We start from the raw sequence: 18581 nt of genomic DNA, 5'->3' as shown, positions 1-18581 counted from the left end.
CAGTCCTCAACACTTCTCAACAGAGCTGGGAAAGTTTCAGTAGTTAGTTTTATTCAAATGAGTTTACAGTGCAAATGCCTTAGTGCCAATAATAATCATCTCGTGTACACTTTTATAAGCATACTAGACAAGTGAAAATTACGTAGCTCTATTTTCCACCATAATCATGAAGTCATTTAAGCTAGTCGTACACTTACTACTCAATATTTGGCAAACATACTAAGAAAGATTATCACAGAAGTTGCCTCTTAGAAAGAGAAAATTTGTTCTTAAAATGAATTCGTTAACAGCTTTTCAACCTCAAAGTTCTGTTGTTTTGGTGAGGAGTAAGGTTTTTTTTGCCACAAAACAGAAAGATAAGTATCACCAACTTCTGCTTTAAACAAAACCTTTGCAGCAGAACGTAGAAGTTAAGCAGTATGGCTTACACTTCCAGGAACTGAAGTGTTAGCATTAGTGCATTATGCTGAACATAACTTGTTCTTTAAAATATATTACTTCATATTTAGCTAAATGTTGCTTCTGTTCAATATTAAGGTTGGGGCTATTGGACAGAACAGATACTTTTTGTGCTTTGACAGCACAGCTGTAGTGAATTTTTAAAACACAGTAAAAAGAGTTAACCATGAGTTAAGGTTAAAATAGAAAGATAAATGATAATTTTGATCCTGCATCAAGCATTGTGCAATACGTAACTGTCCATCCATCTGCATGTTAATATTAACATAAGAAGAGACAGTACTTGCCTTAATAACTAAAGCAATACATAACATTTTGGCTTTAAGCAAAAAATTCCCCACTTTTGTAAGCTCAGACATGTGCAGGTATTTAACTGAAGTCCCTATTGGTGAGGACAAGGGGAGCCACTAGGGTCCAAAGGTAGAGAAGGAGACACAGCCAGCTGGAGGTTATCTTCACCCACACAGCTGGCCACTTACTTGTCATCGTTTTAAAATCCGCATCAGGGCTAAAAAGCAAAGAAATCAATTATTAGATATCTAAGACTCCTTCAACCATTACTTGCTACCTCTCAAATCACATCAAACTCAGACAATTCAAATCATCAAACTCAGATGGGGCACTCCATTACCAGAGCCCTTCTGGGACCACAGCGAGAGAACTAAAGGAGCAGTTTCCCAGGGCTCCATAGTAGGCCTGTTCCTCCCAGCTCCCTGTTTTCAAACCAAACCTGCTTGCATACACTGACGTGCTGCTCCTAAAGGAAGTCTCCCAGTGAGCTACAATATCAGACTCCCAATAGTTGCCACTCCGTAAACATACTTGCTAATTTACACAATATTGCAGTCCTGGGGAAAGCTATTATAAGCTGCAGAAGCTAAGGATATGTCCGACTCCCAGCAGATGTAGGAAAACATCTCTCTGTTTAAGTGGCACAGCCCTGGCATGGCTTTCCCATGGTGAAGACATTAGGCAGGCCTCTGACAAACTTCCCAGGATGCCCCTTTAAGCCGAACTCGTATCTATCCTTCCTGCTGCTTATGTAATAAGTCTGGTAAGCACACTTTCTGCCCTTGCAGCTGAAACAGACCACTAGGAGTACAGCTACTGATTTAATTTTTTGCCTTTTCTACATGTATTTAATTCAGCAACACAAAATTGAGAAGCTACAGCCGTAATGCAGCTGGCGTAGGGACAGCACATAAACAACTTGGCAGAGTAGCCAGAACAGGAATCCCCTGTCCCCCTAGAAATACCGGCTAGCACATGCCGCCTGTCATTTTCTGCCTTGCTCTTACCTGTACCAGTTCGTGAGTGTCATCATGATATAAAGAGAGGCAAGGAAGAGCATGAAGTGGAAGAAGGTATAGCTGTACTGAACACCATCCTTCTCATTATCCACGACACGGCGCACTTCTCCTTCCTCGGCAGCCCCGCTGCCTGCTCCCCCAGCCTCCTCCAGAATGGCACTGTCGCTCCCAGACAGCATCAGCTTGTTCACTTGGCTGTTACTTGAAGAGCGAATGCTGCAGGGTAACCCAAAGAAAAAGATGGTTAGGAACTCCCTTTTCAGGTATCTATGTTTGCTGATAAAACAAGCAACAGATGAGAATGAATGTCTGGGACTAGCCAATTGCATTTTTTAATCCATCTGGAAACATCGAGGAAGCTCCTTGAAGAGAGCTGTTTCAATCTGAGCTTTCATTAACCAAATCAAACAGCGGTCCTAGGCCAGGTCTTATACCACAGAGTGTTACCAGAATTGGGCTAATAAAGCCTGTATTTATGCACAGAACAGCATGCAGCTTCATTAGTTGTATTTGGCTTGGGCCTGGGACCACAGTTTGACATGAGCAAATGCCAATATATTTTTCACTGGAGCCAGAGTCAAATCAAGAAGGCAAAACTCTATTGTTTGTCATTTGATAGCAGCACAGATCCTACCTGGAATACAGGAGGCAGAGAACAAATATAACCAATCCAACAATACTCTGGGCATCCCACCACTGCAGGGACTTGGGTGGAGCTGGAGTAGGCGGTACAACTGTGGTGTTGGCTGGAAAAACTGTGGGTGTAGCTATCTGGGTAATGATGTTCAGCAAACTTGGGTTACAGTTTCGCTCTGAAAGGGATTTTGAGGCAGATTTAGATGAGGTGAGCTTTGCAAGCAAGTAGCTAAGAGAAGATGACAGAAACTTGCAATTTATCATTCCCTTTAATATCTTCAATTCACCAGGGGCAGTAACAGCATGGAATATTTTTCGTTCTTGTGAATTAGGCAAGGGTGTATTATTTAAATAATAAAACCGGAATGCCCTCAACAAATACCCTAGTTTATTCTTGAAAGAGGCAATTTGATGGTTTCACTAAACTTAGCTTTACTTTCTGACTAGATTTTATCTAGACAGAAGATCAGCAATGCCCACACGGTGATCTGTAATAACTGGGTCACACCAATAGTTTCGCACCAAGTAATGTCACTCAGGACAATCTGGTACTTACCAGGCTCGTTAGACATGGCTGACCACGTGAGGTACATGGTGTACAGAGTAATGATAGAGGACTGCAGGAGGCCAGAGTGAGGCTGATATTCCTGTTCAAAGACAAGACAAGAGGAAAAGGGTGGCTTTTACCTACAGCTGGATGAAACCCTATGGCCATAGATATAACAACTGTTGGCATTTAAAACTAAAGTTTTTAGAAATGTGTTTGGCTTTGTTCCGTTTAAAAGACAGGAAGAAACTCCTTAGAGCAACACAATGTATGCAGCAATAACGCAAACATGGAAGGAATACGGAAACCAAACCCAGTTCTCCTGTGCTGAAGACTCAGGTACAAGTTCTAGCCAAGTTAATCCCAAGTTGCTTAACAGTTCTGTAAATACAGACCTAGCATGTGATTTATTTGAGCAATAGTAGTTCAGAATCAAGTAACATGCAAGCTTTCTACTGATATTAAACACTCGTACTCATTGTTTTGAAGCCATAATTTTTTGGATCCCCAAAGCCACACCAGCAGTGACCCCACCTCCACCACCGGAAACAGTGTCCAGAACAATGTGAGCCAAAAAAAGCCTTATCTTCAGGAAATACATCACTATAAGATCAAGGACTTGTTTTTTTTTGTTTGTTTGTTTTTACATCTTACTTATTTCTCAAATATCCCTAGCTAGCATAGCTATAACAGACAAACTTACAAGTTCTTTGCCTGGCTGAATGAATGTGACATCCTTCTTACATCCCTGCTTTGCATGTCAGATGAAAATAGTAAAGAAAAAGAGTACCTGAACTTTTGGAAGGATAGAAACGATGGATACAGCAATGCACAGGATCATATTAATGCTTATGAAGAACTTGTTTTCAGCGCAATCCTCAGGCTTTGTGTAGAAAACATAGAAAAGCACAACAAAAACCAGTGACAAGCCGTAGAACAAGCTTGTACAGGACAGCAGAGCTGGTGGGGAAAAAATAACCGTTAGAATAAAGCCATAGCTTAACAGTACATCTAAGGTACTTCAGTGGCTAGCTACTGCTGTAAATGGACAGGCCCCTTCCTTACTTCTAAATCTGGTTCAGGAAGCTAGACTAGCAGGATATATTTTCATTAGGTATGGCCAAATGTCTGCTTCAGCTCACTAAGCAGTGCAGCTCAGAAGAAAGTCAACGCTGCCATCGGGGGAATAAGACCTGCCTTCCAGCTGCAGGGTAATTGCTTTTACTGGGTTGTCAAGCCAGTGTCAAAGAGCACTTTTTGCACACTTTAATCTATGATCTACTGTTTACAAGCCCTGAATTTCCTCTTCTATGCTAAAGGCCACCTGTTTTCATTCCCATTCTGCTATGTTCTTTACAAGAAGCTACAAAATGCTGTTGCAGCATTCACAGCTGTAACAAAGAACCACAACTGTTGGTGCCCTGATTTTGGTGGTCAAGTCAGTGGCGCGCACTGTGACACTGTGTTGGAGAGCAGCCACCATCACCGACATAACGGACTTCCTGAGAACATCAGCAGGGGAGGCGACAAGGCAAAATCAGAACTAAAAAGATCCAGGCTGCTAGTTCTGTACTCACTCCGCAAACCAGACAAGTTAAGTATTGTTTATTACTACTGTCAGACCTGCTAGTCGCAAGCCTGGAGTATTTTACATTTTATTTAATGAGAAAATGGCAACACTGCAGTTATTAATTCCCAGCGCTTACAGTAGTGACTCAGGGAGACTGGAGTGTATAATTCTAGGACATGTTTGCAAACTAGTACATGATATTCTGCAGAGCGCTGGCCAGCCAAAATAAATCCCTGCCAGCTTAAGATTCCTACCTGCATACCAACATTTAGAGTTTCCCTCCTCCATTCTCTCAACCCAGTTCTCATTCCAGGAGTGAGCAAAGTCCACGAGAAGCACCAGCTGGATAAGAATGAAGCAGAAGGCTCCAAAAATACCTACAACAAACCAGGCTAGAAAAGAGTAACAAAAACAAGCTTAACTTTCATCATTTGCATGTTAACCCAGGAAATAGAAAAACACCTATTTCTAATTATACTGCAGACAAGTAACAAAAATAAATCTGAAACTATATTTTGAAGCGTTATTTGCTTTGGCCTCCATCCTGCAGAATCATGTGAGGAACTGCTGCTACTTTACAGCTGTGGCCTACTCTCATCAAGCTGAGCGTGGAAATGCTTAGCCCTGGGTGTTGTCAGAATGAATTCCAGATCCAAGTCAAGATACCTCTGTGTCAGTAAGCGCCACAGGGCCACATTTCTTTAGGGAACAAGAACCCTCTCGAGTGCCTGTGATGTGGCCAGACAGTGGAGGTACCCTGCGGCGATCTTTTTCAAAGGCTCTGAGGTAGTAATTTGCACTCATTGCAGACAGCACGCTGAGGGCTCTCATCAAAACAGCATCAGGAGGCTCAGCCCAGCAGTTAGTGTCAGAGCCCTGTATTAGTAACAGGCAGCGCCTATGGGCTTGAGAAGGGATCACTTCAGCTGGTCACTACATCACTGGGCAACCAAAATATTAATTCTAAAGAAGGACAGAATCTGCATTTTCTACAAGGTAACTTCACTATCACAACCATAGCCCAGCAAGTCTTGAGAAGTTTTGAGTTTAATAGCAATTAACACGGTAAGAATTTTGTCACTGTACCTCTTGTGAAAGGCCCTTCAGGAATGTAGAACGCCCCGACCATGATGCCCACAATGGCAGCTATTTTGAAGAACCAGAACCTTGAAAAGAAGAAAGTTCACAGTCTTACTCCGCATACAATATTCAGCTTTTCCACAACATACCAACAGCTTGCTGCACACAGATGAACGTCTAAGAAACAAACCCAAAAGTTGTGTTCAGTGGGATTACACACAGATATTTACCAAATGGGGGAGGAGCGCAAACGCAAAGTGTTGCACCTGGGACAGAAAAACTCCGTGCAACAGAACAGGCTGGGGCCAAAGGTTTCCTGTACGAGGAGCTCCTGCTCCAAACAGAGCATGGTTCAGCAGCAGGTCCTCGCAGGGGGGAAGGCTGCACTGTTCAGTTTGGAGAAGGGAAGAGGGAGACCCAATAGCTGTGCTCAGCTGCCTAAAGGAAGGTGTGAGGACTTTTGACAGTGTGCAGACTCTTCTTGCAGGTGAAAGGGCAAATAGCAACAGACAAGTTGCAGAAAGATGAGTTACAGTCAGATATCACAAAAATAGAAACATGGGCTGTGCAGAGAGGTCAAAGCAACCCTCAGAGATGTTCAAAAAAATCAGAAAGGTCACAAACACCTGCTCCATATTGGTCCTGCTCTGATAATTCATTCATGTAGCCCAAAACTAACTCAGTGACAGCAGGAAACTGGAAATCAGAGCTCAGTTTCTGCTGGATTAGAGTCAGACTAGTGCCCTGTGGACAAGCCAAGGAATGCCACAGAGAGCACAGGGAAGGGGACATAAACCACCTGGCACCTGACGTCTCTGCTGACACACAGAGGAGTCATCACCTCCCTTCTGCATTAACAGTGATGTCTGGCTTTCCATTATCAGTGCATCGACACGCTACACAAACAGGAAGCCTCTTAGGAGACCGAAGCATTGCTCTTTATTCTGTTCAAAAGAAACTCCAGGCTATCTACATATGCTTTAGCAATTCTCCACTGTGTTCAGCAGAGAAACCTGAGAGAAGAAAGAAAGGAAGCTAGTTAGGAGACCAGAGAGGCGGCTTACAAACATACCCGTTGTGCACTGCTGCTCTTGGATCATTACTTGTTTTCACTGCTATCATCATCAGTGATAAGACAAAGAAAAACACTGCCATGGCAAAGCTGATTCGATAGACAGCTCTGTAGCCAACAAACACATCGCAGCTGACAAAGCCGTTCAGATGTGGTATCAGCGTGTGAAGCCCCTCGTCACAAAATCCCGGCACCTGAGCAGAGACACATTTAGTGGTGAATTAACTTCTGTGTTTGCAGTTACAGTCTTTAAGCACTCTAACAGCTACGCTCCTCAGTCAGCTCTCTGCTGGGACATCTGTTAACAAAAGACATTTTGCTCTGCCAGCCCACACAGAGCTCATTGTCATCTGTTGCTTCCCGAGCCATCACTAAAAGCATTCAGGAAGACTGAGATACCAGAGCTGCAGACAGCGCTGCCAATAGCCAGCCATCTCTAGGGTCTGGTCGAGTTTCAGAGACAAGACATTCTGAAAAATGCACACTTAACGAATCGCCTATTTCAGGCGGGAGCCGCTTGGTACATGCGGGTTCTTAACTCGGGGGCGCTGCCACCTCAGGAATCACCTCGGGGACCACCTTTGCGGCTCCGTTGTGCTCCGATCCAAGTACAAACCACCAAGCACCGCTGTCAGACGCCCCGGCTTTGCTAACAGCCGACACAACCCCCCCCCCCCCCCCCCCCCGTACCTTTTTCAGCTGCTCCTCCATGCCCGGCGCCAGCATGATGCAGGCGACAGCGGTGCTGAGGAGGAGGAGGAAGGCGTAGATGAGGCGGGTGACGGTGGAGTTGCTGCTGCTCGGGCAGCAGCGGCACAGCAGGCAGGAGGCGCCGCCGCACAGGCACGGCACCTGCGGGACACGCACAGCCCGTCAGGCCGCGGCCCCGGGGGGACCCCCGAGGAGACCCCCGGGGGGACCCGGGCTCCGCTTCCTCGCCCCGGTGCCCTCCCGGTGCCCTCCCCCCGCCCCCCCCCGTGCCCTCCCCGCGGCCCCGGCCCTGACCCAGCTGCCCAGCGAGCACAGCCCCAGCACGGCCCCCATCGCGCCGCCGCCACCGAGCCCCCGCCGGCCGCTTCCTGCTTCCGCCCTCAGCGCCCTCAGCGCCCGCTGGCCGCCCCCCAGCGTCGCCGCCGCTCATTGGTCGTCCCCGCCACACCGCCCGCCAATAGGAAAGGGGGAAAGCGTGGCGGGAGGAAAGAGCACCCTCCCGCCCGCTGTTTGTGTCCTTTGACGAGCGGTGGTCGTGAGGAGGAGAGCGCTGATTGGATGAAGAGAAGGGAGTGGGTGGTTCCACTAGCAGCGTGACCAATGAGCGAGGCTAATTGGCGTCAGGGCTCTGATCGGCAGGTCTTGTAGCCAATCCATACTCGCCTCTCCCTGAAGCCACAAGGGGCGCTGCGGCCGCCCCGCGGTTGTCCTGGCAGCAGGCGCCACGGCGGCGGGGCCTGGGGCCGGGCCGCGGAATGGCGGGCGGCTCCCTGAGGGGCGGCTCCCTGAGGGGCGGCTCCCTGAGGGGCGGCTCCCTGAGGGGCGCTCCCGCTCCCAGCCCCAAGGGAGCGGCCGTGCCAGGAGCCCCCCGGCTCGGTGGGGCTGAGCCGAGCCCTGAGCGGGCTGCGGCTGGAGCGGGGCTCGGGGGAAGCCCGCAGCCTGCCGGGCAGTTTGTGGAGCCACAAGCACTCAGTCCCTGTTCCCGAGGCGCTCGGCTGTGCGGCCGCAGCTGTGTCCTCTGGAGGATCATTAAAGTTGGAAGAAACCTCCAGGCTCATCTGGTCCAACCACCCCCTGCCACCAATGTCACCCACTAACCCATGTCCCCAAGCGCCACGTCCAGCCTGTAAAACCCTTAACGTGGAGGAAGGGCAGCCTGTGAGAACAATCATGGTTCTGCCCAGGGGCCTCTCCAGCTTCTCGTCACCAGCGTGCTGCCCGATTTGCAGCCTGCAGGAGTTAAACAGCGGTGACCGCGCTCCGTAGCTAAATCCGGAGCAAATTAAAGGGCTGGGAGCTGGCCGTGAGGACGTAACCAACGGCAGCAGGAAGGTGACAAAGGTTTACACAGAAGTTCAGACACAAGCCCTCTGGAGCTATTTAATCGGTGCCAGTGTTGCAAAATACCAGAGGTCACGGTTGGAGCTGACCAGCTAGCGTTAGAGGAGATATTTTGGCTATGGTAGTTCCAGCATCACTTCCTGCTGCGTCAGACCCTTCTTTCCTTCACACAATCCCTCTCAGAAAAAAACCTACGTCCATCACAGTGACAAATAATCAGGATGACAGCTTTACTGCCTTCTAAAATTGCCAAGAAATGACAAAAAGCATCCAGTAAGACAGACGCTTATTTTCCACAGCAGCTTTAACACTCGGAGTATATGAACATGATGTTAACAGAAGCATCCCTCCTGCAATCAGCCTCATTCATGAAGACATAGAGCCTTCTTTCAGAAAGAGATTGCACCATAAATCATTCAAACTGTGCTTGCCTCAGATAATACGTGAACCTTTACCTTATTATTAATGTATTTTTCTTGCTCTTTTGGGAGCACCAGCTGGATCTGTAGGCTTTTGTCACACCCCTGCTACCTCACTGTTTGTGCTTATGAATGTATGCAGAAGGCAGAGTCCAAAATTCTGTGTTCCTTCCCCAGTAATCTTGGATAAATCACTTCATAATTATATTACTAAAAGGTATGAAGCTTAGCTAAATCCTCAGTCTAACAACATTTTCTTCACAAGAAACTTATGAGCCTAAATAGTTTTAAGTACTGTGAGATCCTCCACTCAGTTATGTGAAAGAAAGACAAAGTATACAGATATAAGGGTTTTGCCTTCTACTGCCCATGTAAGAAGAGATTTCCTTTCAACATAAAACCCCTCTGATTCTGCATAACATCATCTCAAAGCACACACATTTAACAGGAGATAAGGACGAAGCCAGCCTGGTTACTGTCAGCTGTGGGAACAAGACAGGACATGGCAGGAGGTTATCCTAGTCGTTCAAAAATACTTCGCTCTGGTATATTAATCAGTTCTGAAATCAGAATAAAATGATGTATATGTATGTTATATCACATACATATCTATATATTAGTTGTTTGAAGTGCCTAGATATTTTTTTTTTACCTTGAAATTAGGTGGTATTTAAAGGAAATGTGCCAGATACAGTCATTGGAAAGTAGTTCTCTGCAGTTCTTTTTGCAACAGAGCTAATAAAAAAATGTCACTCAAGCTTGTGCGTTAGTGCTATTCCTGTTAATCTCAAGGGTCTCCCTTTCATGATATCAAAAATGCAGAACTTTCCTGATGTTCCCTGGAGTATTCAAGGGTCTCTGCTCTGCATAGGCTGTATTTTTGTAGGTAACAGATCCAGGTTATAATCAAAAATCCTTTGACTGACCAGAATCTTTCAGGCAGGTGTTTAACTGGGGGAACTGCAAATTAGAATGGCTGGGTTAAATCAACTGTAACAAAAACAAAAACAAAATAAAATAAAATCATATATAATCTGTGTTTCTGTATACATGTACAGGACCTGTATACAGGTCTAAACATCTTCTTGTGCTCCTGCCTGCATAAACTTCAGAAGTTTGAAGTATTGGCGTCAGCTTTCTAGTAAAACTCACTGATTTACTGGGCTCCTGTGAAGTGTTTAGCTTAAAGCAGTATTTTTAACTGTGCTTCTTTTGGATCTCCAGAGCATAGTTACAGAGTTTTCATATGGGAGAACTGTTTTTACAGCTGTTTAGTTCAGGCTTTGGGTTGAGCTATATTCCACAGTACTGATATTAAACCATGCTTTCAAAGTAGCCATCGAAGCGGACTGTCTCTGAGGAAGTTAGCAATTAGATAATGGGCAAACCCTGCTACAGCCGAAGCCACTAGTGGGTTGAGTTTGCCTCTCCATGGATAGAGTTAATAGTTTCTACAAAGTCATGATGTTCCAGCTGGGTAGAAAGTCCTCCCAGGTATAAATATCATTAAGTTTATGGAGCTCCCGGACCACTTTTGGTGGGGCATATTCTTATCACACGCCATCAATACAAGTATGCATTCCCCGTGAACACGTCAGGGCCAGCAGGTATCATTTGCTGTGATTCCCCACGAAGCACAGGGACCAGTGCCAGCAGTGTAGGGTTTTTTTGTGGCTTACAGGCTGGCTTTAGGCTCACAGGTCCCTGCAGCTGGAGACCAGTGAAAGTCAACCTAGTCCACACTCGAGTTTTTAAATATGCAAGCTTCTTTTCTTCTCAGTCCTTTGCTCACGATTTTATAATTTTCATCTTCCCTTGACTGCATGCATTGTGACTGCATTAACACCTGCCTCTGCTCTTCTTAGACTATTTTCCTATCATGTCATGGACACATGAGTCATCCTATTTGTGATCTGCTGAGCTGAGTGAGAGTCATAGTAACGTTGTGCGCTTCAAGGCCATTAGTAACGCTGCTAAAACTTGCATAATATATTCTTCTGTGTCTAAATCCCTAAGAGATTGAGTAACTGTTTTCTTTTTCACCCTAAGTGACTATGCAACTGCATGAGTCACTCCTGTTATGATAGAGAAATTGTAATCTTTGTGTCTTTCCAGTTTTGTTTGGCCAGAACTTTATTTTATAGGACACCTTTGTTCATTCTGCTCCAAGTCTGTATATGTCACTGGAGATGTTTTTGCTGACTTTGGTTCGCTTCAAGTCATGTGCTTTGGTCTGGAAACCGCTTTAGTTTTGGTTATTGGTAAAACAGATGGAGAAACATTCATCTTTACCCAATGATATTACTAAACTTTTTCATCTCGTTACTTATGGAAGCATTAGTGAGACTTAAACATATTTAAATAACAAGAACAACAACAACAGCTTAAAATAATAATAATTAGGAAAAAGAAAAAACAACAGGGAAAAATATGCTGGAGGGAATATTTTGTACAAAAGATCTGCAGTGACAGCTGTGAATGAACCATGAAAGGGCCTAGCAACAGATGGCTGGTAAAAAGGAGGAGGGAGTGAAAGGTGTCCTTTTGTACTAGGTGAACATGATATCCCTGCAAACAGCACAGGGCGCTCCCCAAAGGGAGCGGGGTCTTGCACAGAAAGGCCATCACAGCTCTTCCAGGGCTGCTGAAGCAGCCTTAGCCCTGCTCTGACGCTGCCGCTGATGCCAGCAGCTGTCCCAGGAGGAGCCGTGCAGCCAGAGGAGCTGCTGGAGCTTGGCACCTCGCTCTGTCACTGCGAGCAAGACTGCGTTAGTGCAGAGCCAGGTGTCAGCCCCTGCTCCTCAGCAGTGCTGAGCTGGGCTTGGTGTTGCTGCTGGAACACCTGGGGCTGTGCAGGACATCAGAGGTCCTGCTTTCCAGTAGCCACTTCAACACTGATTAGTCACAAAGCAAATTGATCTCCTACTTGAGCAACGCACAAGTACACTTAAAAAATGTTGCTGAATTTCTTGCTTGAAACGTTTTAATGATTTCATTCTTCTGGCACACATTTTTTATTAAGCCAGGACCTTTTTCCCCTTCTCTCTGTGACCTCATCTCCTCCACAAAGCCTGCACAGACACCCAGCTGGCCAGCCCCGGTGGGTCAGCAGTCACTGTGGCACAACGTACACCGAAACGCCAGGGGAAGGAGAAGTCAGGGGTTTCTGGGTTTGATCCTGCCTCTAGCAGCGACAAGCTGTGCAGCTTCAGATGAGCCACAGGACTAGGTGAGTCAACATGTCAAGTGAGAAAAGGAGCACATCGAGCAGCAGCGTGGCACTTCATCTTTCAGAGAGGGAAATGCAGACCCTGAGCAGCTGCTCCCCAGCCTTGCTGGTGTGAGCGGCTGCAGAGTGGGACTGGGAGCCAGCAGCAGGCAGGAGCCTAAAACCTAACCAGAGCCCACCCCAGCTAGGTCTGAACTGACTTAGCTACTTGAGCATTGCCAGCTTAAAATCAGATGAGTGCTTCACCAATCTTTTCTCACAATAAAAAGCACCGTAGGATCATACCAGCTATGGCCATTTCTTTTAGCTTTTTTTTTTTTTTTTTTTTTTTTTTTTTTTTTTTTTTTTTTTTCCCCTCTTTTACCACTGCTCCCCATTCCAGTGCTTCTGCTTTCCAAGAAGATATTCTGAAGCTGGTGAGATTTTTATTTTTTTTTTTTCTTTCCCATAAATCTTTTACATCATGTAAATCCCCCCAGTGTACCAGCTGACATTTTAGAGGTTACATTTTTGCACTTGAGCCAGGAAGCATTTAGCATGTTACAGTGGCTTATGTTGTTGTACTATTTTTTTTAAGAAGGGAAAACAGTTCCTTCCTCTTGTGTCTCCAACAGAGACTGTTTCTCCTTGGGGAAGGAGTTCACATGATCGTATAGATGCGTCAGATAAATCCCTTCCCACGTTTGATATTTGCTAAGTTGAATGATTGTTATTCCAAGCCGATAGCTGGAATGGCTGTGTGATTTAATATCCACAACTTTCTTATTTTCTTGTGTTCACAAGCTTTAAAGAAATGAAATATAAAAATGAAACCCTTCAACTTAGACTCACTAACCAAACACTCTTGACCACATTATCTACACAAATATTTCTCCCTGTTTGTTTGTTTAAAGCTGGCGAAGAGTCAGGCCGTGAGTTCCAGAAATACTTTTAAGATAACAGAAATGGGCATCCAGATCGAAAAGGAACTCTGAATTTAGAAACTCTGAAATACTACTGGGGGGTGGCTGTGCTGTTAACTGTTTTCTGGCTGCTCTGCATCTCCATGGCTTTGGAAAGTGAGTCATGACATTCTTCTTTATATAAATGTTTTTCCCATCCTAGATGACTTAAAAAAAAATACCCTAGGGGAGTCTAATAATACAATACCCATCTCTAGTCACATCACTGTTTTCAATAGGGCTGTTGCTTGAGTGAGGCTAAATCAAGCCATTTCCCAGAGGCAGTGTTGGGCAAGAGTTGACAAGGCTCAGCATTCACGGAGCCCACGTGCACCCCGTGCAGAAGCAGCCACAAGCGTAATGCTGGGAGGGAGGGCAGGGCAAGAACTGAGGGCTGAGTGTTGGCTTATCGAGATGTCTTACAAACTTGGCTCGCTGCTGCAAAACACCCTTGGGAACATGCTGGACCTTCGCTAAAAAAATCACACAAATTTTAAAACACCTTGGGTAGGTGTCACAGTATTGCAAAATGTAAAATATTCCCAAGAACACAAAAGCAAGGCACCTCACTGAGCTTGACCTCCACTGGCGTTTCAGAATCAGAATAATTTTCCCTTAATCTAAATATTAGCTCAGTTCCAAATTTACTGTTCCTCAGAGAAAATGGCAGAAGCTTGGTATTTTGGTATTTTTTTATTTTATTTTATTTTATTTTATGTTGTTAAACTAAAGACTTGCTTACAGTTTTAAAACATGTGTTAGTATGAGTATATTTGTTACTGTGTTTTTAGGGAGTCATGTGAAACCCAATGCTTTGATAGGCTAGCAATGCACTTCTCCTGGATATTTTCTTTCTACCTCCAGACAGAAGAAGCCACTGCTCCTTAGTCCCAGCCTCTACTTACTGCCATGGGCACTTTGGTGTCTTATCTTTAGATGAATTTTTGTGGTTCTGTAATGTAAGTGTGTTTGTAGCCAGATATTAATTGCAGTGAAGATAATAACGTGCAGAACCTGGCACATCCTGGTCAGCAAGGAATGTGCCGGGCAGCTGTGATCTCTGTGCAGTTATCTGCAGAGGCTGAAATTTGGTTAGTGTTTTATGCCTAGGCACCAGATAGAGCTAAGATATTGCTTAACTGAAGAGCTATTATTTACCGTTAATAAAACTGACACCGTGACACATTCCTTATGGCGTAGACGTGCTATCATATCTTGGCAACGGTAACAGAAGGAATTATTCTGCCTGGCTTGCAGTCTTTTCTTCATTGTAAAAGGAAAAATAATGAGGCTGTAATTACCCAGCCTGGAACTAAATGAACCCAACTGAAAATGCTGAATGATGAGGGATGACTCCTAACAGCTTCCCAAACTTAGCTTGTTTGGATGCCATCACCGATAGTGCCAATGCCAGCCTCAGATCCCTGTTTCCATAGCCAGGAGTCATAGTGCATTTGTTTGGACTCAGCGGTGCCCCAGCTTGAAGCAGTGGAGAATAAATAGTGGTAAGCATGCCATGAGCCCTGCCAAAATGACCCGTTTACATGACAAAGTCAGTATGTTGCAAATTAGGATGAAATTTATAGCACACAATCCACTCCACCCCACATCTTGGGGTAAAGATCTGTAGTGGTTTGCTTCAGATTAGGAATTACTTTGCGTGAAGTTTCGCCATGCAGTGTGGTTACTAGTTAACGTGCTATAAACTTCCTCTGCAGCACCAGATGAACCATACTCTCTGCGTAGGCAGGTCTTCAGGACAGGCTGTCACCATGCAGCGAGCAGTCATTCCAGGGCAAGCAGGATCACACATTCCTCCGTCCAACCTTTCCATATCAAGTCTGTGAGGCTTCTCTAATTTTGCATCTTAAATTTATCTAATAAACCAGCTGATTCAAAGGCTTTTTTTTTTTTTTTTTTTTTTTTTTTTATTTCCTTCCTGCAAATGCAGAAGGGGATCTGTTATTCCATTAATTCTATTTCTCAGTGTCACACAATGTCTTGTTAGCCAGATATGCAACAGCTTGCAGACTTGCTTCCCAGCTTGGTATAGATACTGGAAAGCTGGTGGCCTGCTGCATTTGGTACAGGAGAAGCGTGTTTGGCAGAGCTGCAGGAGAGAGCCGGGATGAACTTCCCATAGTGATGAAGAGGCATAAAGGAATGCTTCTAGGTGCCCAGCTGGCTCCATTCTTGTTCAACTCATCCTTTAAGACCACTAAGATTTAATTGTATTAGGAACAATATGTTACAATGCCTAGAAACCTGGCTAAATACCAACTAACGAGGCATCTTAGTGAAAAGAAGTAGGATTTTCCCTCGTGGTTCCTCTGTTTGAACCCTGATTTCTGCAGGAAGGCACACAGCGCTGCTGGGAAGCACACACCTCTTGCCCAAATGCTGCGATCTCGCGCTGGTTGCCATAGCAATGGGGAGAGCTGAGGCCATTTGGGTTGTTGTTCCCAAGGCACACGCCAGTGAGGTGCAACAGCCCCACGCCGAGCCTCAGACACCTTCCAGCAACCACATCCAGCCCGAGAAAGGCAGCTCGCAAAGCGTGGTTGTTTTACAGACACAGAGCTTGTTGTGGAGGTTGCTTCCTTGAAGGAACCTTTGTAGGATGGCCAAAAGTTATCCATATAAAAACAACAGCACGCCTGTCACACCAACAGCTTGCAGCGTACGTGGCAGGTCACCAACACCGCAGCCACCTCTGCATGCAGGGAAGAGCTATCGGGCAGCAGAGCGCTTTGAGCAAGGGATAGTTTGGATGGGGACCAACATTTCCTTCTCACTCAGTATTAAAGGGCGAGGAACACTGGAGCAAACCCAGACTTGGGGGTCAAATGTGACTAATGCCTTCGGACACAGGCGGGACTGCCTGGATGGCAGGCTTCTGCTGACCGCCCTTCTGCAGGACCTTCTCACAAGACATCTAACTCAGGACTGTGTGGAGATAAGGTTTTGATGTATGGCTTGAGAAAGCTGATGTCTATTTAAACACCATTGCTAGATTATTATGATGGATAATCTGAATAAAGATACTTGATGCTTTATCAGGACAAGTTCTACAAAGTTGGAAACGATTACGTGAGAGTTGTTATGAAAAGAAATAACTTCATCCACACAAGTGAGTGGCAGCAGGGAACTGTAGGAGACATTAAACTCTCTAGCCCAAAAGCTGTAGTCTGTTTTGGCTATTTAAAGGGTTAAGCTTTCTGAGGCTGGGACTGTGCCTGAACATCTCCTGCTACAGCAGGGCTGAAGCGTGGATCCAACATGGTTCCAACACCCCCAGGGTCACCGGTGCCAGCACTGAGAACTGACGGCCCTGTTTCCTGGCAGGTCCCTGCATCCTGTCTGCCTCCCTGGAGCCATCATCGTGCCCTGCCCATGGTCAGGAAGCAACAACCAGTTTTTGTCAGTGTGCAGTGGCCGTCACACCTCAGCCAGGAGCGGGAGCACACCACAGCACAACCCAGGCCTGGGAGCTGAGGCTTGCATGAGGCGCCTCGGTGAAGGCTCCCAGCTCACCAGACAAACCCTGCTTTTATGTTGTGCGTGCTGTTAGCACAAACAGAATATTTTGTTCCCTGACCAGAACACGGAGCCCTTCCCACAGAGCGCCCTGAATTCCTGCTGCTTTCTGAGCAAGTCACGGGGAAGCTTGCTGCACCTCCCCTCTCCTAGGCCCGGGTCTCCAGAGCTGCTGCACCCACCAGGCCTGAGGGCACGGACACAGGGACAGCTTTACTGAGCTGCTTCGGCACTCGTACTAGTTACCCGTACCCCTTCACCAGGCACAGAAAGCAAGGAACTGTGCCAGGAGGGCAGGCTGAAGTCCCTCCTGACCTTAGGTACGGGGTGAGCACACACGGTGAAGCCCTTTGCCTCACCAGAGGATTACCCAGCCCAGTCTGATCCCCCCTGCGCAGAGCCCTGGGAAAACACCACGTGGAAGCCCGCTGAGCTGGGAGCACGGGTCGGGATCAAAATATTTACAGGGCTTCTGCACATCTGCAGCAGGAATCCTTCTCCGGCTGCCAAAGGCTGTGAAAAACTGTAATGGTTGCCTGGGTGGCTCTGGCACATCTTGTACAGAGCTGACAGATGACTTTTTCTCATTTATTAGTGTGCCCCTTTGCTCTCCAAAAGGGATAATTGCTGTTGCCAGCCTAGCCTGCTGCTTATCTTCCTCTAGCTCTTGCATCTAGCAGAAACAGGGGGATGAAAGGAAGGAACACCTGTGTGCAAGCCTGTGAGGAATGCCTGCTTCCCTTGCAGTAACACCTGAACCTCACACATCCCCCGCTGTACCTTTTCATCCTGACAGTCATTTTCAGCCCTTTCTGGATATCTGATCAATCTGGACAAGCAGAATGAACCCATCTAACTAATACTTGCATATTTCCCCCTCTCTGAATATGTCCCTGAGCTGACACAGATGCTGCTATCCACCCCTGTCACAAACAAGAAAGCTTTGGCCAGCGGGATGATTTTCTGGTGAAGCATGTGCTGGATGCGTGACCTTTGTGGGTTTATACTGAAGAAGCTTCTGGATTCCTTTAGACAAACAAATCCCTTAACAAGCAGGATTTATGCTTGTTCTGTAGTCTTTGTGCTACTAACCAGCTGCCACGCTTTCTCCTACCAACAGCAGGTAAAAAGTGCTTCTTATATAGTGTGCAAGGGAGTTTGTAATGGGCTGTGGGACCCTTAGGGGTAAAACACGGCACGAGACGGTGCTGTCACTGCGTGGTCTTGGCTTGCCAGGAGATGTGATTCTGAGACCTTCTTGTATTTGCTGCAGCTGCAGAGAGTGACTATCAAGTGACTTATTCTGCAAGGGCCTTTGGCTGGAAGGAGTTTTGTAGAAATGAATGATTGGAGGTGCACAGCCAAGATTTGCTTTCCACAAAAGCCTCAAAACAAATTTTGGAGGCTATTTAAAACACGTTCTTACTTTCCAAACGGAATGCCTTCCCTAGGGAAAAGGAAAAAAAAAAAAAAAAAAGCAAGCCTGGGATGAGGTTCCAGTCAGCAATCTAACCAGGGCGAGCCCTTGGAGGTGTCTGGCTCGGCAGACTGAGGAGATAACATCCTGCCGTGGCTGAGAAGGGGGTGGGATGAGTTCCTGGGGTGAAATTGCCCAGGAGCACAGCACAGCCACTCACTTTGCATTGCAAAGCTTTATCATCTCCGCACAGATTACTGGAGCCAAAAATAGCTGCAGCTTAAAGCAAACAGTTTTTTGAGCGCGCTCTGC

The 18581-nt window shown here is 46.1% G+C and overlaps 1 protein-coding gene across 1 annotated transcript; it reads right to left on the bottom strand.

Annotated features, from left to right (window-relative positions):
- Positions 1-30: 30 nt before the first annotated feature.
- On the bottom strand, positions 31-7768 carry SERINC3 (serine incorporator 3). Its single transcript, XM_082773193.1, has 10 exons — positions 7680-7768; positions 7365-7526; positions 6675-6868; positions 5609-5688; positions 4777-4914; positions 3743-3912; positions 2962-3052; positions 2404-2581; positions 1758-1985; positions 31-967 (listed from the first exon to the last, which is right to left on the bottom strand). Exons 1-10 carry the CDS (start codon positions 7716-7718, stop codon positions 829-831), a joined length of 1419 nt encoding a protein of 472 aa, XP_082629319.1. The 5' UTR covers positions 7719-7768; the 3' UTR covers positions 31-828.
- Positions 7769-18581: the final 10813 nt, after the last annotated feature.

This window comes from Aythya marila, assembly GCF_965140915.1.
Source record: "Aythya marila genome assembly, chromosome: 16".
NCBI classification, from domain to species: Eukaryota; Metazoa; Chordata; class Aves; order Anseriformes; family Anatidae; genus Aythya; species Aythya marila.
The sequence above is the reverse complement of the archived record's forward strand: the minus strand, read 5'-3'. Positions and strand labels throughout refer to the sequence as shown.

Coding starts and splice junctions, on each gene's coding strand:
- SERINC3 (XM_082773193.1), bottom strand. CDS start 7,718: ATGGGGGCCGTGCTGGGGCTGTGCTCGCTGGGCAGCTGG. Junction 3,913..4,776: donor CTCTAAATGTTGGTATGCAG/GTAGGAATCTTA, acceptor TTTCCCCACCAG/CTCTGCTGTCCTGTACAAGC. Junction 3,053..3,742: donor CTATCCTTCCAAAAGTTCAG/GTACTCTTTTTC, acceptor GTCTTTGAACAG/GAATATCAGCCTCACTCTGG.